General features: G+C 37.8%; 2 protein-coding genes across 4 annotated transcripts in view; both read left to right on the plus strand.

The window, feature by feature from the left end:
- Positions 1 to 2,739: 2,739 nt before the first annotated feature.
- On the plus strand, positions 2,740 to 5,118 carry LOC117415299 (short transmembrane mitochondrial protein 1). The gene is made up of 3 exons (XM_034025444.3): positions 2,740 to 2,888; positions 3,823 to 3,876; positions 4,990 to 5,118. Exons 1-3 carry the CDS (start codon positions 2,874 to 2,876, stop codon positions 5,062 to 5,064), a joined length of 144 nt encoding a protein of 47 aa, XP_033881335.1. The 5' UTR covers positions 2,740 to 2,873; the 3' UTR covers positions 5,065 to 5,118.
- A 13,492-nt stretch (positions 5,119 to 18,610) lies between these two features.
- LOC117414872 (CCR4-NOT transcription complex subunit 4-like) overlaps positions 18,611 to 26,157 on the plus strand; it is a 53,701-nt gene continuing 46,154 nt past the window's right edge. The window contains exon 1 of one of the 3 annotated variants that reach the window (XM_034024704.3): positions 18,611 to 18,910. The gene's annotated coding sequence lies outside the window, so the exon portion shown is untranslated. Of the gene's footprint in view, positions 18,911 to 19,095; positions 19,200 to 26,157 lie in introns of those variants that run through there. The other 2 variants (XM_034024705.3, XM_059026936.1) reach the window with 2 other exon arrangements.

The following is a 26,157-nucleotide window of genomic DNA, read 5'->3' on the forward strand; positions in this document are numbered from 1 at the left end:
TATTCCATGTTGAAAAAATCTGGTGACCCTATTTTATGTTAACTTTAAACAGTTATTTTAAGTTTTGCAGATGCAGATCAAATATCTGTAAAAAAACAGTTATCTGTAAGGATTGCAGCTCTGGCCCTTGGAGATCAGTGTTGTACACGCATCCCTCCATCTCTGTGTGTACACCACCTGCATAGAAACGTTTATAATTCCTATTCCGCGTTTGATGACATTTTCAATTACAGTAATAATATGACTGTCAATGATCAAAATAAAAAATACACCCTGTAAGGATCAAGTACGTAGACAATTAAATGTACAAAGACCAACATTTAACATGTACTTGTAGGTTTAATGATTGCTCGTCAACGCCTAAAAGGCGAGTAGCCTACCCCTCCTCTCCATGTAAAATAATTAAGGAAATGTATGCATAGCAATGTACATGTCTTTTCTGTGTGCGCTCATATTAGCATGTTAGTGGTTATACGTTCATTCCCTTGCACCGCCCCTTTGACTGTACAAAGCTGTGTAATAGAGTATATAGAGAGAGGATGTTGTGATGTTTGTTACTGTTCCTGACGCTGCATTATTATGTGCTATGCTACTTGGACTCCTGCTAAACAATAAACCCAGCTTGATTGCCACAACCTTTTCTTTGTGTGTGGTACTTCTCCTACCTCCTCAACTATGGACCCCAAATTCCATAGCGACTTCGTCATGACGTAATTAGAAGCTGGATAACCCTGCAGTCTGCAGCGATAGCTTATTGAAAATATCAGCAAGCCTCCTCCACGCCTCTTATTTCGCCAACCTTGGCAAAACCACGATGTGAAACTTACTGTCTCCGTCTGTTTTAACTCGAATGTTCTCCATCAAAAGATTAAAAAAAAAAAAAGTTTCTGCTGTTTTCCGACAGATACAATGGGTGCAATTTAAATAACGGTGGCGGAATAACTAGTCACTATTTAAATAAGAAACCTAGATGTTAATAATGTCGCAAATGCAAGTGCTAGTTTTTATGTAATTTTCAGATTTCAATCAATGGACAGATGGGATTGAAAGGAGTAGGTGGAGAAAAACAACGGGCGTGTGTTTCAGAGATAAGGAGAAAGGAGGGAATATACATTTAATGGAACACAATAAAGCAAGTACACCAAGACAGAGAGAAATAAAAAAGTAAAGTTAGAGAGCGTCAAAACGCCCTGATTTACAGACTCTAAACTCAACTTCTTGTTGAACAAGTTTAAAGCACAAAACGTCATTAACCGGGGTTTAAACTACCACATTATCGTTTTTTTATGTTAATACATTTTTATTAACATAAATAATAAATATATAAAATAGGGTAACATTGGTAATAATAATAATAATAATAATAATAATAATAATAATAATAATAATAATAATAATAATAATAATAATAATAATAGAAAAAGTATACACACTTTATATGTGTAATATGATGCATAGTAGTTCTGGTTTCTGATTAAGTTTAATGTCCCTGACATGCAAATGAAGCAGAATCTGTGCAAGCAGGGCCGGTGTAGCAGGAGAAACTACAACCCATGAGATAGTGCGGGCCTTAAGCGCCGTTGGCTTAACCACGCATGCGCACGTTATGTGAAGTACAGGGGAGTCACTTTTGCGTAGCTATACCTATGAAAAACTGCATCCCGTGCAATTGTGCACCCATACTTTATTATATTAATATTCACATTTAGCTGTTTGTTTAATAAAATATGTTAGTAATTTAGTATGTATGTTAGTAAAGGGGGGGGGGGGGGGGGGGGGGGGGGGTAGCTGTTGTTGTCGTTGTTATAAAGATGCTATTTAACGATTGAGTAATCAATCTATGTTTTTGCTTTTTTTTTATAACAGACATTGTAACGCAAACTGCATGTTTGATAGTATAGTAATACTAATATACATGTATTTCATTAGCTATTCAGTATGATTAGAATAAAGCTTCACGTTTACTACTGTTGCCAGCGATTACAGTTAAAAAAAAATAAAATAAAAAGCTTCCACCTTAATTTTCATTTTATGTATTGTTCTATTTTGTCTGAAACAATTTTATATTTATCAAAATTCAAATAATCAGATATTATGTCAATGCATACAGATAAACATTAAAAACAGATATATAATTTATACAATAGATGCAGCTTATTAGCAACTCTGATAGTCAACTTTTGGTTATTAACATTTTTACAGGAACCAATCCTATCCTATGGTTTTTCGTTTATTGACAACTTTCGGATAATGACAACTTTTTGATGGCTACCTTAAGCAGCATCTACTGCATATAAATAAAAAGCTGAATTCAGGAGTTTTAAAACTTACAAAAGATCATCCTGCGGAAAATTGAAAAGGGAGAGATTACTTTATTTATTTATGTTTTACTGTGTTGCCACAATTAAATGCGGAACACCTCCGAGGCATTTATTTGTAGTAGCGATTGCAAGGTCTAATCTACCCTCTACCAAACCAAACCAAACCACGCCCACGTCCTCAGCTCATGAATATGCATGAGTAGAAATTTCTGACTGCACTTCGGCGATAAAGAGCTCTTGTCAGGCCAGGTGAAAACATCGATCGTAGAAATAATAACACGTATGTGTTAAGGAGGGGTGTCTCTAAATAAATATAGGTGAATCGTGTTTAAAAATTGAATCGTTTTAAAAAGAGGAGGCTTGGAATAGGAAATGAGGCAGATTTTACATTATATAGATAGGGGAGAAGTCGCTACCGGAACTCTTGGATTCCCATGATGCACCGCTTAGGAAGTTGCAATGTGAAATCAGCAGAGTTGACCATCTTGTGTTTTATAGGAGATCTTTGGTAACAGCAACCAGCTCGAAGTGTATATTATAGTTTAAAATAAAATGTTGCAGTTTTTGGTGAGTACGTGTTTCTGTCAACAATGCCAACAATATGCTGCTGGTTGGCAATTTTAATAAAAACATAAATTAAAAAAAAGGTTAGGTTTGGTGTTGTGAGAATTTTAAATTGGGCAAAGTCAGTAGTGTACTGCTTTACTGTCCGTACTTTTTCACTCGTCTTCAAAATACAAGGACCAGATGTACTCAAAAATGCTGTTTTCACATTTGACCTTGAAAGCAAAATCCGACAATTTAAAAAAAAATATTCTATTTGTACAAAAAAGCACTGCTGCCGCTTGATATATTGCTTTTGTAACAATAACAGTTTTAGTTTGGGTTCGGGGAAAAAAAAACAAAACAAAAAAAAAAAACATTAACTCCAACCAAATGTCTACATTTGTTGCAGTTTCCTGCTTAAAAGCAGATATTAAATGTTGAAATTAAATGCAACATTAGGCTGCTTGTGCTGGCATAATATCTATCTATCTATCTATCTATCTATCTATCTATCTGTCTGTCTATCTAATTTTATGTCGGAGATGCAAGATAGTCACGCAGTCGGGCGTTTACCCAAAAAACATAATTGCCCTTAATTGTCAGACACGATTTTTTAAAATATCATAAATGGTTTCAAATGCATTTGATGTAATTCTAGAATGGCAGCTATATGATTACTGATTTTGGTATTGTTTTTGCAAAGATTAAACTTGTCAAATATTATAAGAAGTCACAAAAGTATTAACAATGCAGTTGATAATTTGCCGTACTTGAGTTTCATTTGTCTATAATTACAAATCGGTGCAAATTGACATGTATTTTATTGTATATTTTTAATCTAACGTACACTAGTTAAATGCGTTAAAATCATTTTAAACCAACCTTGATCATTCATGAAAAACTAAACAGATATGGGTCTATTAGGGTTAATATAATGCGTTGTGTTCTGTTCCAGGTGGGGTTTACTTTGGGAAATGTAGTTGGGATGTACCTGGCACAGAACTATGAGGTAAGTTATGCGGAGGAGGGGTAAGGATGATACAGTATTGATTTTGTCAATCATGAATCCTTTCCTACTGAGAACTTCAGATGTATCTAATATTATAAAAAAAAAAAAAAAAAAAAAAAGTTCAGCTATCCGGCATTGACAATTCAGACTTGTATTATTATTGATATTGTTGTTGTTATTTTACTTTTGCATCTGTGTCATCCCTTAGCCAAACAAAATAAATGTTGCTTCCCGTGTTGTGAAAATAATATCTGCATCCCCTGAATGCATCCCAACGCCCTTCGGTCTCTTTCACTGCACGTGCACGCGCAGCTGTCAGACAGATAGCAGGGGGAGTCTGATAAAGTAATCGTTGTAATCGTTGTGTGGTGATTTTGTTCTCCAGTTTGGTGACCAGGACGCTCTGCCTGAAACAGACAGAAATGACGTAAGCGTGCTGTGCTTGTAACTCGGCGGCGTGAGCAGCATCGGATATAGAGCCGAATTGGGATTTTATAGAAAACGCTGAAAGTTTGTCGTTCGTACTTGCAGGAAAAGGTCGTCCAGATGCGTATACAGAGTTCTTCTCTGGAGACAATCTGCAGTAATGTAGCCTACTTGTTCTGTACATTTCTGCACTCACATTACTTTTTTTCATTTACTTGTTATTACATTCATAGCTTTTAATGCATCTTTTCTATTAGTGCAATGAGTGTCTTAATAAAGATTTATACGTGCGTGTTTATTTTGATTACTGTACTGGTGATTGGGGGACATTTTGAATGTTAGGTTATTGTGTAGGAGTTTATATCATTTGAATCACGTTAACACAAACTAGCCCATTCTAAGCGGTGGTGACTGTATTTGGAACGAGATAGACAAAAACCTGAACTGCTGCTTGTCTTGTTGAGTGAGTCTTATTAGTCTGAAGCATAAGTCTAGTGGTAAGTCTAATCAGGGTTTGATCTGTTGATAAATAACCGTTAAAATCACTTACAAGACTGAACTTGATATGGCAAGTGTTTTGCACTGATGCCTTCAATTATATTCTATTAGGAAAAGCAAGTGTACAGATGTTACATTTCATAACTAAATATGGTGGTGTTTCACAAGAATCTATATTTCGCACTGCAGGTCCCAAACATTTCTAAGAAGATTGAAGAGTTCAAGAGAGACGTGGAGGCTAAGAAGAAGCCCCCGGGTTCCTGAAACGGAGAGGATACTTCAGTCAAGATCTGAGAGGGATTGAGGGGATTGAGGGGATGGAGGGGATGGGGGGATGGGGGGGGGGGGTAAACATTTAACATCAATCCAGTATCAAAATACCGTCTAAAGTAACATCTTGAATTAAGTAGACCTGTTAAGGAAATGGAGACTTTTTATTTTTTGGTAAAAAGTTCCTTGATCAATCAGCGTAGAATAGAATGTGGAGAAAATGGCTCAAACCTTTGGAAATGTTACCGCAGAAAACTGCACGCCTATAAACTATTTATCATCATCTGATGGGGATTTGGCTTTTATTAGATACCTTTTGCTAAGTGCTGAAGACCCAGAAACCAGGATTCCACCTGGATTGCTTGAACCCCTTATTTTTACATTTAATCCCAGGATATCCATGGATGGGTGTTTGATGCATTTCCCCAGTGCTGTATTAATCCAGTTTATCCCAGTGAGGAATACAGTAGGGTTGATTATAGTAAATCAAGTTCATGTCGGTGATTTCACAGACGTGTGTAACTTCCAAACTGCTTTAAACAGCACTGGGGCATGTCATTGCATTTCGGAAAGTGGGGTGTGTATGTGCTCATTCATTGTACACGGCACCCTGTCTGGGAGAAATTCTGAAATTGTTACTGTGACAGAGCACAAACAGTGTGGGTCATCAGTTGTCAAATAACTTTTAAACAAGTATTTATAAAAACATGTTTTAAAGAATAAACTTTTTTTTGCTGTTTTGACATTTTCCTGTTAGGGGTTTATTCATACTTGTCTGCCAACACAGCCACTTCAGCTAACATCTCATTATCCATTTGTGACCAAAGATGGCTTATTTTATAGTCCTCCCTTGAGGTCACGTTCTTGGGCATCGATCATGTTAAAATAACCGTGTGAGGCAGGATTTATACAAAGCTACCACCTCTGCAATGCATACTTATCAGAGACCAATTAAGGTTCAGATTTAATTTGCAGGGATATGTAGATGTGCTGCTGGCCATGTCATTGACCTCTGTCCTAACATGGCTTCCATATTGAGGGTCCTTTTAATTATGTTCCCATTAATGTTGACTTCCAGAAAAACACCTTGACCTCTTGCCTTGTCAATGATACAGACCACAATCTTTGAGATATTACCATTTTTCTATTTCTATTCAGGCTTTTTCATTCAAGTATAATTACTGTTGTAGTCTAGTAAAACGTCAGTGTTTCACTGCCGTTGTTTTATTTGTACTATTTCCCTTACATCGTCATGCCCACTGGGTTGTTTTGTTTTGGGGTTTTTTCTCACTAATTTATGTTTAAGGATTGTGTGTGTGTGTCACTTGTATCATTTACATATAGAAGTTATATTCTTTTGTAATGGTTTAGGGGCTCCAGTAAAGAATCACATGACTACAGAAAGCCAGCTTGATTCAATACCACCAGTAGTAGTGCCATGTGTGGGAACGAGTGTACTGGTGTTTGCTCATCTAAATTTTTTTTTTTCACCATTCTGACACTGCAGTCAACTGCTCTGGATACATTATTATCCATATTCATTCCCTAATCTAGGTACCCTACGTTTATTATAATGTATTATAACAAATATAATATAAAAATAAGGGTTTTATGCATCAGCTCACCTTGCTACCAACTCTCCAGCTCATGCAGCTAACTCACCTACCTATCAGGACACACACCTCTCACATAGTAGGATGGTTGATCCCAACCATTTATCAAAACACAACTGACTCCCATTACATTACATTGGACATCAACAACATAATACTAGGCTATATATATATATATATAGTTTTGCCTGATGTGTTCTACATGGGAATTTGCAAAAGGGAGAAACAGAATCTGGTTGCAAGTTGGGAGACAAACTCAGAGCCCTTTGCCAGCTCTTCCACGACACACCTGCCAGACGAGAGGATTTTGTTGAATTGACAAAAACAACAAAATTTCCTTTGAAGTTCTGTCCACACAGATGGGTGGAAGATTTGGAGGTTGCAGAAAGAGCCATTCAGTTATGGCCAGCTATACAGAAGTACATTGACAGCCACAAGGAACTACCCAAAAGCAAAGTACCTACCTCCATGTCATACTCTTTGGTGAAGGAAGCAACTGCTGACAGGCTTTTTGAAGCAAAATTGCATTTCTTTGCTTTTGTTGCTGCAAAACTGAAACCATTTCTGGAAAAGTTTCAGACAGATGTGCCAACGGTGCCCTTTTTGGCACATGAGTATCCGTCCACTCTGAGGAGCTTGCTGTCTTGCTTCATCAAGAAAGACATCCTGGACAAGGCAGATACAACTCTCAAAATACTGAAAGTTGACCCATTGGACAACACTCTACATGTGCCACATAAACAACTTGACATTTGCCACAAAGCAAGCACTAGACAAAGCATCACTGAGTCTTCAGGCAAGTGAACTCAGAGCAAAAGAGTTCAAGAAGGAATGCCTCACCTTTCTTGCCACAACAAGCAAAAAGCTTTTTGAGAGAAGCCCTCTCCTGTACATTGCTGTAAGACACATGGCTGCCCTTGATCCAGTACTAATGGTGTACAAGGAGAAAACTGCAACATCCAAATTTGAAAACCTATTGCAGCAGCTTCTCAATGCGAAATGGTACACTGCTGCACATTGTGACAAGGTACTTGCAGAGTACAAACATTTCCTCTCACAGATGAGCCAGAACAGCAAAACTGATTTTGCAAATTTTGATCACAACGTTGATGCTGTCAGAGTGGATGAATTCCTTCGGATATATGCAAATGGAAGACCTGAGTATGATAACCTTTGGAATCTGTTCAAGTGCCTTTTCACACTCTCACAGGGAGAAGCAGCTGTTGAGCGAGAATACTCTGTGAACAAAGACATGCTGGTGGAGAACCTAAAGGAGAAAACTCTCATTGCACTGCGCACAGTACAGGATGCTTTGGTGGGAAATTCACGTTACGATACCATTCCAAAGGCACTTACTTGTTCAGCATGTCAAGGCAGCCAGGATGCGATATGTCCAGTTCTTGGAGGATGAAAAGAAGAAGGTGGAATCTGAAAGCGACCAGAAAAGGAAAAAGATTGCCACCGCAATTGAAAATGTGAAGCGGAAGAAGCAAAAGGTCGTATACAGCTTTGAAATAATGCAAAAAGCAGCAGATGAGATGACAGAAAGGGCTGAAAAAAAGCAGGACTTCACTCTCAGCAAGTCCAATGCCTACCGAAAAAGCGCGTGGCTGAAAGAAATACTGAGATAATTGACCTTGACAAGACCCTCTCTGAGTTGAATGAGAGAGTCAAAGGTTTCAAGTAGAAAGATGGTGAGGTTTCAGATTTTAAACAATCAGCAAGGAGTGAAAGGGAAACAGAGCAGTTGTCTTTTTTTTTGTTGCAAGAACAGGCATACAGTACAACAGAAAACAAACATTTTTAGGCACATTTCTGTTGACAAAATCAAAAATCAGCCTAAAAGATACCAGGGTTGGAAAAATAAATAGAAAACAGAGTAGTCTTGACTGAAGTAGTCAGTGACTAAGAGAAAGTAATCGAACTGTATGTTGTCAATCTGTTCAATAAATAGTTAAAAGGAACTATTTTCATCTGTGTTGTCTTTACGCTGTAACTTGCTTTCCAATGTGGTCAGAAAAAGTTTCCACTAGCTATTCCATATGAGATTTTTATAAATATATATACACAGTAGGCTACATTGTAGAAAGTGGGGGGCATTGAGAAAACCGGTGGTAAAACGAGTTGCGGTCGCACTGTGGCGTTTGTGGATACCAATTGTCCCATATTGTTTTTAAAATACATTTTCATTTTCTTACAACAAAATATTATACAACTGTACTTTGATTAAATAAAAAGTGTATTATATTATTACTATGCACTATTTACCATTGTTATGAATCTACTCTTCATCAATATTACAAAATCCACTTATCCACCTATATATATATATATATATATATATATATATATATATATATATATATATATATATATATATATATATATAGCCATCTTTATCGCATGGAAACGTCTATTAAACAATGACATCATTAGTTGCGCAGAAATCCACAGAGCACCAACTGCGGTTGTGTTAGTACTTGTTCCGAACAGGATTAACTAATGCCGTTGTCGCTGCCCTTTGCAACCGAACTGTGTGTGTATACAAACCGTATTAAGAGCAAAAGGTGAACTCACAACCGCATTGTACGTAGGTGTGAAACTCTTGTTTTAGGGAGTTTATCATTGTGTTTTTCTTTATGATGATGTGCTAGAAACTTGCTTTGGTGAATGGTTTAAATGTGTGTTAATAGTAACAATTATTACTATCTAATTTCTGAAATCAATAATTGAGCTTCTTAAGGAAAAGTATACAGTGTGCTATCAGTTTAGGAAACTGTGCCTTTTGTTTTTTTGTGTGTGTTGTATATAGTCTTAAATGTATTAACATCGGTAAAACTCTGTTCTTTTGGCAGTGTAACTAGTTTTTGGTTTTGTTTTCTTAATTTGTGGATTTTTTTTATTTATTTATTTTTTAATCTGTTTAGGATTCCGGGCGTTCTTGCTGCAACAGACGCCGGGAACCTTTGAATTGCAGTACTGTATATTGATTTCACCGTGTAACAATTTTTTTTTTTTTTTGTTCCTGGGTAGTAAGTGTTATTTCCTAATTGCTTATGCCTCAAAAGTATAGAAAATGGCTATTATTCCCCACAAACTTTGCTTTTGTGACCAGAACAGTGATATTTTGAAATGTACCTATTTTCCAGAACATTCCAGATAGATTCAGTGCTGAGTAAACTTGGAGTAACTTCTAGAACTTTCTAGAACTTTCCAGTAATATAAATAGTAGTATAAATACAGGGGTCTTAAGCCCACCAGTTCAGTTGAGTTCCAGCTGCCTAAGTGGATACATATCTGCATTTTTCTGAGATGGCATCAAGAGGCTACAAGCATCCGACAGACGCATTTTGCTATGTCTGCGGCCAATTTATCAAGACAAGAGCGAAAAAGTACTCCGTGGAAGCATCTGCTAAGATGTGTGCGGCCTACAAGGCATATTTCGGCATGCCTGTCGGGGATCAAGACAAACCCTGGGCACCTCATTTCACCTGCGAGCACTGCAAAAAAACTCTGGAAGGTAAGATGGACAATTGTTGCTCGGATTTTTATGTTATAAAATTTGTTAAAATTTTTAAAATTGTAAAAGTTTTTAATTTTAAAATGTTTTACAATTTTCAATGTTATTGAAAAAATATATCATATATGAAAAATGTTGCGAGAATCTCTTACACATTAGTCATGGGTGAAATAAATGTATTTTTGTAGGATGGTACAGAGGGGAAAAGAGAGCCATGAAGTTCGCTATCCCAAGAATTTGGCGGGAACCCACTGAACACTCAAGCAACTGCTACTTCTGCATGGTGGACCCTTCCAAACGTCGGACTGGCAAGAATGCACCTGCTATCACGTATCCGGACCTTCCTTCATCCATCGCCCCGGTGCCACACTGCCATGAGCTCCCCGTACCCACTCCTCCGGAGAGAGAGCAGCCGTCTTTAGGAGAGAGCAGCAAGTCAGAGAGCGAGGAAGACGTTGTAGATCCAGATGACAATTTCAGAGGTGGAGCGGAGGAGAGAAACCCATACTACCCCAACCAAAAAGACCTCAATGACTTAATTAGAGATCTTGGTCTCACCAAGTCCAATGCCGAGCTTTTGACATCTAGGCTCAAGCAGTGGAACTTGTTGGATGAAAGTGTGCAAGTCGCAGATCAGAGGAAGCGTCACCAACCTTTTTCCAGCTCTTTCACCCGTCAAGATGGGCTCTGCTTCTGTCACAATGTGACCAGTCTGTTCGAGGCAATCAGAATCGCCTGTTACCAGAATGAGTGGCGCCTCTTCATTGACAGCTCATCCAGGAGCCTCAAAGCCGTGCTGCTCCATAATGGTAACAAGTACCCATCTCTTCCCCTGGCTCACTCGGTGCACCTCAAAGAGGATTACAACAGCATCAAGACCTTGCTGGATGCCTTGAAGTATGATGAGTACGGCTGGCAGGTCATAGGAGACTTCAAAATGGTGGCATTCCTGATGGGTCTCCAAGGCGGTTTTACCAAGTTTCCCTGCTATCTTTGCCTTTGAGACAGCAGGGACACCAAGGCGCACTACCACAGGCGGGACTGGCCACAGCGGACCGAGTTCTCTGTGGGGAGGAACAACGTCAAGTGGGAGCCACTGGTGGACCCCCGGAAGGTGCTGATGCCACCACTGCACATCAAATTGGGCCTTATGAAACAATTTGTCAGAGCTCTAGATAAGGGGTCGGCAGCCTTCAAGTACCTTCAAGACTTCTTCCCTAAGCTGTCTGAGGCAAAGGTCAAAGCCGGTGTCTTCGTCGCACCACAGATAAAGAAGATCCTGGAGTGCAATGAATTCCCCAAGAAGCTCACTAGTAAGGAGAAAGCGGCCTGGAACAGCTTTGTCGCAGTGGTTCGGGGCTTCCTGGGCAATCACAAGGCCGAAAACTATGTGGAGCTGGTTGAGACTCTGGTGAAGAACTACGGCACAATGGGCTGTAGGATGTCCCTCAAAGTCCATATCCTTGATGCTCATCTTGATAAATTCAAGGAGAACATGGGAGCGTACTCGGAGGAGCAAGGCGAGCGCTTCCACCAGGATATACTGGACTTTGAACGCCGCTACCAAGGACAGTATAACGAGAACATGATGGGAGACTACATTTGGGGGCTGATTCGTGAAAGTGATTTACAGTATAATTGTAGATCTCGAAAAACTACTCACTTCTAAATCTTTTGTAGTCATTTTTGTATTACTTTAGTATAAATACATGTTAATTTGGATTCATATGTTGTTTTTTTCGGACTTTATGTGAACGAAAAGACACAAATTTGCCCGTTTTCTCATTGGAAATAGGTACATTTCAAAATATCACTGTGCTGGTCACAAAAGGAAAGTTTGTGGGGAATAATAGCCATTTTCTATACTTTTGAGGCATAAGCAATTATGAAATAACACTTACTACCCAGGAACAAAAATTGAGTTACATAGTGTTTTATTGTGTGTATTCCTATTAGAGTGCCAAGACTCCCCTCTAGTGGAAACCAGTGGTACTACAGCTGCCTTTTCCAGATATAATGCAATCGCCAAGACCCCCCCTCTAGTGGAACCCAGTGGTACTACAGCTGCCTGTTCCAGATATAATGCAAACGCCAAGACCCCCCTCTAGTGGAACCCAGTGGTACTACAGCTGCATGTTCCAGATATAATGCAAACTGTCTTTTCATGTATCTTTAATTCTTTATTGTCCATATTTTCCAGTATTGATACTGGAAGCCTTTTAATAAACATCCTTTGTATTTTTTTTAAATCTCTATACCTGCCTCCTTGGTTTTCATTTGAGAAGGGCTTGAGTGGGGCACCTTACTTTATCTCTTTCAGGGATTTAACTTTCTGCATTGAACTTAATTGTTAACAGTGCAGTTATCATTTTGAAATTGGTACTTCTGGCCTCCCCTTGTTCCTAGCAAATTTAAGAGTTGGCGTAGTCAAGCTTTTGGTTTACTTACTAAATAACAATAATAATTTAAAACAGCTTCTACATACAAACTCACAAAAGAATGCTATTTCACCACATGGACGATGTCATGCGATGGAGTAAATTAAGACATGTCTCATTGATTTGTGAGTTTGTAATCTCTAGTTATGAACACTCAAAATACGCATACGGATTCACTTTACATTGTACAGTAAGCTATGTCATATAAGGTTACTACAATACTTTGTGCTTACCAATGATGGCAGGGGAAGATAAGCTTCAGTGGTCTCTTGTTTAATTTAATACAGGTCTATTCTTTAATGTGTCCCGTTTTAGGCGTGTTTTTAAGGGCTGCTGCTTTTTCAAACTTGGATTTTTGTACATTTAATATTTTGATCAGATACTATACAAACATAGCCCTGCTGCTTTGACCACAGCAAGTAAACACCAATAAGAAATATCTGAGTTCTGCATTCTCCAGTGCTGGGCTGAACAGTTAATGTATTTTGGATTGTTATTGTTTCATGAATCTAAATTTATACTAATATTTTATTAAATGTCCGGTTTGAACACATTTTCATGAAAAGACACAAAGTGAAACAGAGTTCAAAACGGTTCCACATTTCTTATTTGAATGATGGATAATATATAAATAATATGTAATAATTTGTATAAAACATTCACCAAATTAAGGGTATATATTTAGATTATATATAAAAACATATTTAGATTACAAAAACCGTGTGTTTAGATTAGACAAAAAAAACCCCAAAAAACATGGCGAGCATTGCATATGCTATAAATTCATACCAATGTTATAACCAATCTGTATATGATTTATATATGAACATCTATGTATACACATTGAAAAAAAATTAAGAAAAATAAGAGGCATATAAGTGTAGCATATGTTGCTTTAATATACAGTATGTAAAATATAAGTTATTTCTGTATGGGTTAGCCCACTTGTAAATAAATAGATAAATCAGATGGTGTGATCATTTTATTAAAAGCTAAGTCTGCATTATTTATTACTGCATTCATTTTATTATTATTTTTTAATTGTATTTAAACACCAAGCCGATGAGGTCGGGATGTATTTCGGCTTGGGATCACCTGAAGTAACAAAAAGGACATCTGTGCTTTCTTACGCGTATAACAATGTTCCGAAGCTGCACAGAGTATGAAGATGATACACACAATACAACTAAGTGAGGACACCATAACACTGCTGAAAAAACCAACCGAACCCACCTTTAACTGCCCATTCCACATTATAAAGCGTTTAATTGTTAATAAAACCGGCCGGAACACGGCGTTCCGAAGCTGCACAGAGTATGGAAATGATGCACACAATACAACTAAGTGAGAACAACATAACACTGCTGGAAAAAAAAAAAACCCACCGAACCCACCTTTAATTGCCCATTCCGGGTAATAAAACTGTGTATTTATTTTGTTTTTACATTGTGTCTCATATGCATAAATAAATAAAACAAAATAAACAAACCAAACAAACAAACAAACAACTGTTTCGTTTTTATGTCTGTGTTTAATTTGGGAACCTCCTGTCTTGTCTAGTGCTGTGTGTGTCTGAATACGAGAGAGAAATGAAACAATGTATTCTTGCTCTAAATGAGTTGCTGCTATATTAAACTATGTAACAGTGTAATGCCTGCGAAAGAACGACGGAACCCTTGAAGCAATGTATCGAATTTAAGTATTTGGCTGAAACGCTGTAACCAACAGACATCACTAGTTTGTGCAATATGAGAATTGAAACGAAATTGTGTTTTAAATAAATTTGATTATTTTAGATCCCTGGCATTTTTATTGTGTGTTTGTGTTGTACTTGGTTTATGACCTTATCCTCTGGCCCAAATAAAAGAACCAGGTGCTAACAACCTAAAATCTTTAACTTAATCTGTAGGTAGTGCCTTCAGTGGCGTAGACAGCTACCATAAATTATATTTTAAACCCAGTTTAGCCCTCGCTACAGTATGACCTTTATTTCTAATAAGTAGCGAAATGTTTAGTCACCAACGAGGTATTTACTGCTGAAGTCTAATTGAATACATGGCTTTCAAATATGTAGCCATGCACAAAAACTGTGATCTTTAGTCAATTTGCATGGCTTTTCAGTATTAGAATGCTATATAGATTAGAACCCCTGGGGGTTCTTTGGGAGTTCTAGGGTTTCTTATGAATCCTTCGAGATTTCAACGTTTATTTCTGGTTGTTTAGCCTGCTGTTTAAGAAGATTCTTTGTACACTATTTGGAACCCCTGAAATACGGTTTCTTGAGTGTAAGATTTTTAAACCTCACGAATATATTTTAGAATATCCCCGGAAGATATTGAATAATCAGACACTTAACGCAAGCGTAGCCCAGCAATCAACAAAAAGGGAGACAAAACCTAACCAGGTAACTACAGACCAATAAGCCTGACTACTATTATATGTAAACTTATGGAAACTATAATAAGAACCAAAATGGGAAATTACCTATATGGTAACAATATCCTGGGAGACAGTCAACGTGGTTTTATCAGGTCAACATATGATGTTCTCCCACCACCACAGAACCTAAACCTCTGGGTAGGAGAGGATCCCTCATGTCCTTTGTGTTCATCACCTGCAACATTAAGGCACATTTTGACAGGATGTAAGGTGGCTCTTAGCCAAGGACGGTTTACTTGGCGCCATGACCAGGTGCTGCGATGTTTGGCCTTAGCATTGGAAGACAAGCGTAACATGACCAATAAGTTGCCACCTGTTCCATCAAAACATTACACACAAAAGACAACATTCCTCCGCCCAGGAGAGCAACCACCAAGAAAAGGTGTTAAAACCAATCCTCGCCCAGGACAACTGGAAGCTGCTAGAGACTGGAATATGCTGGCAGATGTTGGTCAACGGCTTATTTTTCCACCTGAGATTGCCACCACTAACCTTCGACCAGATATTGTCTTGTGGTCTGGATCAGCACGCCTTGTTCACCTGGTAGAGTTAACAGTGCCATGGGAGGATGCTGTAGATGAGGCGTATGAGAGGAAGAAACTGCGGTATGCTCAACTAGCCACTGAAGCGGAACAGCGAGGATGGAGAGTTCGGGTTTACCCAGTGGAAGTGGGTTGTCGAGGATTTGTGGCACACTCTACAACCCGGTTTCTCAGAGACATCGGATTCAGTGGCCAAGAGTTGCGTCGCACAGTGAAGAACTTATCTGAAGCAGCAGAGAGGAGCAGCAACTGGCTGTGGTTGAGACGGAAAGATTCTGGCTGGGGACAGGTAAGTAAGCTGGGCTGAGTTGAGTGGGGGACGGAGGGGGGTGATGCTGGGACGCCAGAATCACCGTCGAGCCCTCTTGAGGTGTCGTGGGCTAGTCGACGAAACACTGAGGATGGAAGGTGCCCACTTGAAAACCCCAGAGATGTACTCTACTTAGCTCAATCCAGACGGTTGTCATGCTGATGCGCTGGGGAGGCTGCACTGTGGTTGATCCCCGGAGCCAGCATCGCAGCCGTTGTGTGTGCTGATGCGCCAGGGAGGCAAAATAAGCTGATCCCTGGAGCCAGCATTACACTTCAGCCATTAACACCAGACAGAAGGATATCTACATCATCATATGGAAGGAAACGTAAATGGATGGAGACACATAAGGATCACATTAGTTTACTGTAAAGCTACGTCTTAGTTGGTGCTTATCTTGGCGAGAGCCGAGTTCAAATCAGCATAAAGTTTTAACATCTACTCTCGTGTAATGGAAATCATAATTAGGAAAGGGAGATCGTGTCTAACTAACCTGCTTGATTTTTTTGAGGATGCAACATCCACAATGGATAATTGCAAAGCATATGACGTGGTTTATTTAGATTTCCAGAAAGCTTTTGACAAAGTCCCGCATAAAAGATTAATTCTCAAACTGAACGCAATAGGGATTCAAGGAAATGCATGCACATGGATTAAGGAGTGGTTAACATGTAGAAAACAGAAAGATTAGAGGAGAAACCTCAAAATGGAGCGAGGTAACCAGTGGTGTATCACAGGGATCAGTATTAGGTCCCCTTGCCATTCCTAATCTACATTAATGATTTAGATTCTGGTATAGTAAGCAAACTTGTTAAATTGGCAGACGGCACAAAATAGGAGGAGTGGCAAACCACCCGATAGGACTGCATTGATTACAGTCCGATCGGGTGCACCCCTCCGCCACTGCATGCCCCCCTCATTTTTTTCAATGATGGGGAAATGCGCCCCTCACATTTCAGGAGTACTAAACAATGTATTCCACGATAATTTATTGGTATAAATCGCTAGTCAGTATAGAAGTCAACGGGGAGAAAACTGGGATCAGATCCTGGATCACTGGAACCGGATCATGAGATGGTTTTTACTAAGAGGATCTGGATCAGGATCCACTGATCCGGTAATATTGATTCGATCCTGGAGGTGCACACACCTTAACTAGGGAAACTGACCAATGAGAAGTGAACATACGTGGCGCGTAGTTTAAAGACGCCGGCCGGCAAATTTATGATGTGATGTTGAGGAAAAATGGCAAACTGATGGACAACGATAGAGGAGGATGCTCTACGTTGCTATATACAAAACACAGGAAAATGGGTTTAGTTTGTAATCGTGTTATTTTCTAAAGTTATCACACTGAGGTTTCTGTCTATGTACAGTTTAAGTTTTCATTTTACATTGAAACAGTAAACTTAAAACAGCACAATGACCTTTGTGCAAATAAATATTGACACCAACAACAACTGAATACATTACCAATAACTTTTTACACAATTATTATACCAAATTAATCACGATCTATTACTGATTCTAAATTATTTTGTGTGTTTAAATATTTCAAGGGCAATTCTCACTCCTGTCATTAAATCTGCATTATACCACACTTGCTCTAGCGCTCAACGCTGCCTCAGGGGCCGGTTTTACTAAGGTAAGGGATCTGATCCTGGATCCAGGCTCCGATCTGAGCGGAGCTTCAGTGCTTTTCGAAGACTAAAGACAGGGCTTCGTAATTCGGTGACTCAGAAGCGACTGAATAATACAGCTATTTGCCACACTCATCACCCATGACAACATTGCGCCAACCATTTACTGTTTTGATGATTGCCGCAGGAATATCTTTTGATCTTTTTAATTAGACATAGAAGAGATGCAATGTTTTGTTACACTTGTTTGTAACATATTTTATAATTTCAGATTGAATAATCTTCATGCATAACCCAGCTACGTCACTACTAACCCCCACCCTCTCCATGCAATACAACCGCCCCTGAGACATACAAGGGATGCGAAGTTGTTTTATACTTTTATTTGTGTCATCGGTGTCAATTTCAGGTGGAGCTTCGTGGTCAGCAAGGTGACACAGCTGATAATTTCACCTCCGTCTTCCCGTCTGGTGCTGTCAGTGTCAGTTTCTCAGCACACAGTACAGTAATCGCTCACTAATGAGGTACAAACAGGTGATTGATCGATCTGTAGCAGCGTTTATAAATTACGCCACTGTATACAGTTGACTGTTTAATTTATATTTTTTTTGTTAATTTTTTTATTTTTCGGTTTTATTAGAATTTCAACAGCGACCACATAATATATCATACTCATGTGGCTGTAAGAGCTACACTGACTTTGTGAACAACGTGTAATCTCTGAGAAATACATTATGTCTGGCACCGATTGTGATACAACTACATCTCCCAGTTTCTGTTGTCTCATCTTACATCATCAATAAGAGAAGGGAAAGACCGCAATCACCCGCTTGTTGAACGCAACAACTTTCTTGGGCATTTTGGGATTAGTAGTGCTTCGCTGCTTCCAACTCAAATCTCATTTACCCGGGACTACATCTCGCGTGGTACAACCTGCTTCTTCACAGGTTTTCGTCACCGATATCAGAATGCATTTTGGATTATGTTGTTCTTTGGCTTCGTTACGGAAGACAGGAACTACATTACCCATCTCCCCACTGGCGGCTAACCCAATGCGCATGGTCAGTGCGATGTGAATGGTCACCCCCTCCCCACTCTAATGTAAGATGGTGGCTGGAAGCTGCTGTTGAAACACACAGAGAGACTGAAAGGCAGAGACAAGTCATAGACTCAACAAAACAAATCAAAACAGAGAGAGAGAGAAAAAAACAGTAACAAACAGAAAGAACTAAGGTGCCTGTCTACACAAATCGTGGCAGTTCAGAAAGATTATCAATCCCCGCCCCATTTGGTGTGACTATCCCTTGGAGGAGTCCCAGAGCAATAAAAAGAGACAGGGTGAGTACCGTATCCCACAAAATAAATAAATAAATAAATAAATAAATAATTATATATATATATATATATATATATATATATATATATATATATATATATATAATAACACAAAGGGGATGTATAAAAAAATGTGTTTTTGTACATTATAAACACACCCCTTTCTCTCTCCCTCCCCATACCCAATGGAGGGAGAGTTAGAGGGCGACTGTCTGACTCAGAGCGCCTCTGTGTGGGATCCGATGGGAGGGAGAGTCGCAGGCTTTAGTGGGACAGTGCAGGCCCCATTGCTGTGAGTGAAAAAAGGCTCTTGTTTTGTGCGTAGATATTTAGCCCCATTCTTTAAAAGAAGCGTATCTATTTATCATATGAAAAAAAGGTAATGTAAACAAAGTAGCGTCAGTTTTGTGTGTGTATTTTGTGAATTTTGGGGGGTGCAGTTTACATCCAGTTTGAGTTTTACCGGCTTTTGGAAGCTCTGAATATCACTGTCTATGAAAACACGCCTGGGGTGTGTTGTGATTGAAATCAATGCCAGGGCTACGCAGACAAATAAGCAACAACTCCAATTCACATTAAAATAGTAAAGATAACTTAGTTTTAATCCACTTCCTCGTACTGATTTTCTGCTACACAATTCTAATATGTCATCACCCTCCCAAAAAATACAAGTACTGTATACAGTTATGAAGCAATTCAAGCGGGAGAAATACTATTCTCTCTCTCTCTCTCTCTCTCTCTCTCTCTCTCTCTCTCTCTCTCTCTCTCTCTCTCTCTCTCTCCACACACATATACAGTGTCTCTCTCTCTATAGATAGATATATTGATTATAGATACTGTATGACAGGTTGATAGATGATATACTTCAGAAAGTAGTCCTTTCCACCCGGTACACTTTATATTGTTTTAATTCGACACATAGTGTTTGTTGTTTATGCCATTGGTAGTGCATCCAAAAGGAAATCATTGTAGTGGAGGATTTTTTTTTTTTTATAAAATAAAATGAAGCATTTCCTCTAAATATTTGCCTTGTAGGGACCTTATTGTGGTAAGCAGTGACAGAGAGATCAGTTACTGAATTGCTTAAAAAGGCAGTGCATTGCATTGTCTTGTGCTCTTGTAGTAGTTAACAGTTTTTGTGAATAAGATCAAATCCATTACATACTCATTACTTGATGTGCTGTGCTGGGCTGTGGGAGTCATCACCAGAGTTTTGTTGGTGGATGGAATACTAAATAGTAAAGGTAATAGTAAATACAGTGAAACCTGTACTGAAGACCACCTGTATAGTAGGGTCAGTTTTGTGATCCAGTTTGTAAGGTGGTTGTTTTAAGCAGGTTTGGCTCAGTTCATGCTAATGATGGACATTTGGGTATCTGTGGCCTTGCTTTACTCTAAAACCACATACCTGTGTAATTCTTTATTCTATCTGATTGAAAAGTTAGATTGGAATACAGTCATGTTTACTACATTATCTTGGAAATTTGTAACTGAGTCTGTTCCTTGTGAAGGTTCTGTTTTGATGATGCTGTGAAGGTAAAATAACAGAACCATGAAGTTGCGTGAGAATTGGATTGTTACATCGGCCTGTCTGCAAGTGCCTGGTTGACCTACATTGACTTAGTTTGTTGGATCGGTAGGAAGTGAATTTGGAATATTTTATAAAGATTTTTTTCAGTTTTCCGTATTGAGCACTTTTAAAGATTGCAGACATTAAAGGAAAAATGCCTGATTATTAGCATTATATATTGTCATTTTACCTGTTCATCAGCTTTGGGTATTGCATTATATGCTGCAATCCCTGTAGTCTGAGGCTTGAGCCTCTGGTATACCTGGCATTCAGGAAAACACGTCTGGCTTCATAGACCCCAAGCAGCAGTAATACAGTACCTTACCTAAGGTAACATTAAAGTTGGTAGTCCAAGATAAATGCTTTTCTGTTTTTGTAGTTTATGAAAGGTGATATTCAACATAACCATGGCCAGTTGTGCATTATTATTTCTCCCCTACAAATCCACACACATACTCTGGTTTCCTTGCAGATCAAGTTTCGTCTAATGCCTTCCATCAGGCATTGGACTGACTAGGATGGCCTAATTACAGCCTACTGCTGTAGAGTTTAGGAGGGCCCCTAGTTTGCTCTTTATAGTGATTTAAGATGGGCATCTCACTGTTGAAGATGAGATGCAATATATGGGATTGTATGGGACAATGTAGGCCAGCAGCTAAGGACATGTATTTCAAGTACTTTTTTCACCTGTTGAATATTAGGAAGAGAAATGCGTTTTTGATATAGCCTGGGCTTCAATATAAGCTGGAAAAAAAGTTTTGCTGGCAAAATGTCTGAGATGAACTCATGGTTAAAATCACCAGGCCAAAGTTTATAGTGTCAACACTAACACATCTTTTAACAGCTTTGTAATGTGCTTTGCTGAACCTTGCTGAAAGGTTTAAGACCCCATGTTTATATATTTTTCAAAGGCTGTTTACTTAGTAAGCCTATGTATCTATTTCTTGTACAATGTGTTGGTACTGTGTTTTGACAAAAGGAGGTCCTCCTTTTTAAATTGTATTTTCCTATGATGCAGGCAAAGGTTTGCACCTTTTACCAAGCAATGTTTAAAACGTTTTTTTTTTTTTTTTTTTTTTTTTTTTTTTTTTTAAAAAGAGAGAAGATTGCTTACATTTTATGTTTATTTTGTGGTTGTCTTTTTTTCCCCTCAACTGCTGCCAGTCAGACAAGTACAAACTATTGTTATTAGTAAATTACTTTTTTAAATGTTTTTTTAAACTGAATATTAATCCTGCAGATGTCTTTGAATTGTTGTGATACTGTACTTGGAATAAAGTCAGTTTGGTGTCTCTTTTATATACAGTAAGTAGGTTTGAGTAATTAGACTGCATAACATTAGAGTTACTACATATAGCGATTTGGTAATGGATTTTAATACAACAACTTTTGTTTAAGTTATATGCATTATAAAAGATCGAATTTTGCATGCAAGTGACAGGTTTCTGTTAACAGAAAAAAAAAAACATACAGTGCGTGAATGCTACCTGATGAACCTCTGACGGTTTAAAACTACCTTCGAATTCCTGGATAGCGAACGAACCTTCGAACACAGCCCAAAATATTTTTGTCCGGTAACAATACATACTTCATATATTGCAACAGGTCGCCAGCATTTCTGGAGCAAAATAGGTTTTATCGTTAATCTGAAGTAGTTACATTGGAAAATAATATAATTATGTTGATGCAATATGCAGATGTTATGGTTGAAAATGCAGATTTTGAGATAGTATGCTTTTTACAAATGCACATTTTTAAAGGCTAGCACGACCTCTGCTGCATTTTAATTTTTTTTTGTACATTTTTTAAAAAATTTCTTGCCATTGCCATTTCTTCACAGTAAACAGTGGCCATCGACACATTTTCATAAAGTAATAACATGAGGTTTACTTGTGCCTTTTTGTAGCGGAACGAAACCAAACAAAAACTGAAATTTAACTTTAAACACTTCAAATAAAACAAACATGGAATTGGCGTTGTAATACGAAGGAGAAAAGGACTCACTGTTTTGGTTCTTGTTTATTACATTCCACATACCAAAGTCACAACAAAAAAAAAATATATATATATACAGACGTGCTCAAATTTGTTGGTACCCTTACAGCTCATTGAAATAATGCTTCATTCCTCCTGAAAAGTGATGAAATGAAAAGCTATTTTATCATGTATACTTGCATGCCTTTAGTATGTCATAGAATAAAGCAAAGAAGCTGTAAAAAGAGATGAATTATTGCTTATTCTACAAAGATATTCTAAAATGGCCTGGACACATTTGTTGGTACCCCTTAGAAAAGATAATAAATAATTGGATTATAGTGATATTTCAAACTAATTAGTTTCTTTAATTAGTATCACACATGTCTCCAATCTTGTAATCAGTCATTCAGCCTATTTAAATGGAGAAAAGTAGTCACTGTGCTATTTGGTATCATTGTGTGCACCACACTGAACATGGACCAGAGAAAGCAAAGGAGAGAGTTGTCTGAGGAGATCAGAAAGAAAATAATAGACAAGCATGGTAAAGGTAAAGGCTTCAAGACCATCTCCAAGCAGCTTGATGTTCCTGTGACAACAGTTGCAAATATTATTAAGAAGTTTAAGGTCCATGGAACTGTAGCCAACCTCCCTGGGCGCGGCCGCAAGAGGATAATCGACCCCAGATTGAACAGAAGGATAGTGCTAATGGTAGAAAAAGAACCAAGGATAACTGCCAAAGGGATACAAGCTGAACTCCAAGGTGAAGGTACGTCAGTTTCTGATTGCACCATCCGTCGCTTTTTGAGCGAAAGTGGGCTCCATGGAAGAAGACCCAGGACGACTCCACTTTTGACAGAAAAACATAAAAAAGCCAGACTGGAATTTGCTAAAATGCATATTGACAAGCCACAATCCTTCTGGGAGAATGTCCTTTGGACAGATGAGTCAAAACTGGAGCTTTTTGGCAAGTCACATCCGCTCTCTGTTCACAGATGAAAAAATGAAGCTTTCAAAGAAAAGAACACCATACCTACAGTGAAACATGGAGGAGGCTCGGTTATGTTTTGGGGCTGCTTTGCTGCGCCTGGCACAGGGTGCCTTGAATCTGTGCAGGGCACAATGAAAAGTGGGCCAAACTACCTGTTAACAGGTGCAGAAGTCTCATTGAGAGCTACAGAAAACGTTTGATTGCAGTGATTGCCTCTAAAGGTTGTGCAACAAAATATTAGGTTAGCGGTCTCATCATTTTTGTCCATGCCATTTTCATTTGTTTTCTTATTTACAATATTATGTTGAATAAAAAATCAAAAGCAAAGTCTGATTTCTATTAAATATGGAATAAACAATGGTGGATGCCAATTACTTTTGTCAGTTTCAAGTTATTTCAGAGAAAATTGTGCATTCTTCGTTTTTTGTGGAGGGGTACCAACAAATTTGAGCACGTTTGTGTATATATATATATATATATATATATATATATATATATATATATATATATATATATATATATATATATATGCAATCTATATAAAAATCATTATACAACATTTACAGCAAGTTGGGCACCGTTTAAGCGAGGCATTTCAGAATGACATGCTTGTCTTTTTTCTGTTATGAGATTCTCATTCGCGCTAAAGCATCAAAATGCTTTTTGACCCAGATAGCTTTCCATAGAGAGCACTATGCTTGCACGTGCATAACCTGGTTTGTTTACTTTTTGCTGTCTAAAAATTTAAATAGAGGCTCAAGAGCTGCTGTGTTGATCCTGTATTTTATATATATATATATATATATATATATATATATATATATATATATATATATATATATATATATTATTAATCTCGCATATCACACAAAGCTCTTTTTCATTTGCCATGTATGAAACTAGCACAATGTTTGGCGAGCCGGTAAATAAATGCAAGATATTTTTGTAATTTCTAGCCAATACGAACATCTGATTTTTGTATCTGAATACATGTAAAAAAATATTCGTTTGAATATTCGGTTATTTGTCCCAGCACTATTGTTAAGCAAGCACATTTATGTAATTCTAAAGCGGTTTTAACAAAATAAGATTGTTTTTGTTCTTAGTTTTCTTGTTTAAGTTACCTGTAGATTTGTAAGATGTTTGATAAAAGTGAAACTTAACTGACAGTTGGTGTGTACTTGTCGTGCTTTGTTACTTAGCCATGAGGTTTTCTGAATGCTCTGTATTACATGTCGTGCAAATAACTGTTCTAATTTATTTTTCTACCTTAACAGAAAAGTGTATATTGTACTGCTTAGTACAATAGTAAATGTTAAATGATTTGTAATGCCCAACTGAAAGGTAGTGTTGTTTAAACTTTTATTTTCTATATTAATTTAATACCAGTTTTTTTTTTTTTTTTAATCCCTGTCCATTGTTTAAACAGTGTCGTTTAGTTTACTGCAGGTAGTTTACGTTGTGAGCTGATCTTGTTTGTACTAAGATCTGCCTTGTCTCTCTCAGCTGGAAAACAAGTTACAGGAAATAAACTGGACAAGAACTGAAGTGCTATTCAGCTCCAACAGTGAGGGCCCAAAATGTCAAGCTTCTGTTCTGAGGTCTCCTAGGTTACCATAGCTTTGTCATACAATTCTTGCAGTGCTGGCAAGAAAAGAAGATTCACTTTATTTTTCAGTTACAATATTATTTAGAATTACATAGGCAGCGACAGATATTTTATTGGCAACTGAATGTTTTGAATGTCAGAGGGAAAAAAAAAAAAATAAAAATCTAACAGCACCCTTCACTTTCATCTTTGACCTAACGTGGCTTACATACTGTATTGTGGTCGTCTTTTGTTTTTGGTTGGTAATAAAGTCGTACTCTAAAATTCAACTGTATTCTGCACATTCATACAAACACAACTGAACACATTTGAATTAAAAATGTAACATGATTGTAGCTCACTGTACGATTTAGTGTAGGGAAAGCCTGTTTTAGCTTCAGTGAACAGCTTATATAATTCAAGGTAGGTTTGCTTTGAAATATGTTGGCTGGTAGACTACCCTGCATATGTTCTCAGCTACTTGCAGAACACTGCTGACTGTATTGTTGCATTAAAAATGCTGTGCCCACACATCCTCTTTAGAGTACTGTGCAGCTGTTGTGTTTGGGTAAAGGCATATGAAGAATTAATCTAATTTATTACAGATATATACAATGCATGGGTGCCTTTAGCAGACAGTAGCTCTTCGGCAAGATAGTGATTGCGTATTGACAATGTTTCTGTACTGATCTTGGGAGTTCTGTTCCTGTAGTAACTGTGAATATTCATGTTTTTCACCCAGGACACAGTCTCAGTTGAAGAATAGTAGTTGTATTTGTGGTGCAGGATGTATTACCACTCTTCATATAGGCCTACATTGTGAATAAAAAAAAGTGCAATGCTCATCCCTGGAGCTAGGAAAGGGCTGAGAAAAATTACTTTATTGCCAGTGTAGAAATTTCAGTGAAAAGGTAAAATACATTTTTAAATAGTACAAATTAAACAAAATCTTTGGAAACTGAGAAATTTCAATTGGAATAAAATGGTACAGCATTATTATATATGAAACGTTGATGGTGTTCATTTGATTATCTTAGGTGATCATTTGTATTCTTTATTTGTATTGTAACAAGGGGGTTTGTTATGTGTGTGGGTCGTCACTGAACAATACTGAGGCAGACACAGAG

The sequence above is a fragment of the Acipenser ruthenus genome, chromosome 7 (genome assembly GCF_902713425.1).
Source record: "Acipenser ruthenus chromosome 7, fAciRut3.2 maternal haplotype, whole genome shotgun sequence".
Taxonomy (NCBI): Eukaryota; Metazoa; Chordata; class Actinopteri; order Acipenseriformes; family Acipenseridae; genus Acipenser; species Acipenser ruthenus.

What these genes read in the sequence shown, in the direction of transcription:
- LOC117415299 (XM_034025444.3), top strand. An exon ending in ACCTGGCACAGAACTATGAG is followed by an intron (nt 3,877 to 4,989) that starts GTAAGTTATGCG and finishes TTCGCACTGCAG; the next exon opens with GTCCCAAACATTTCTAAGAA.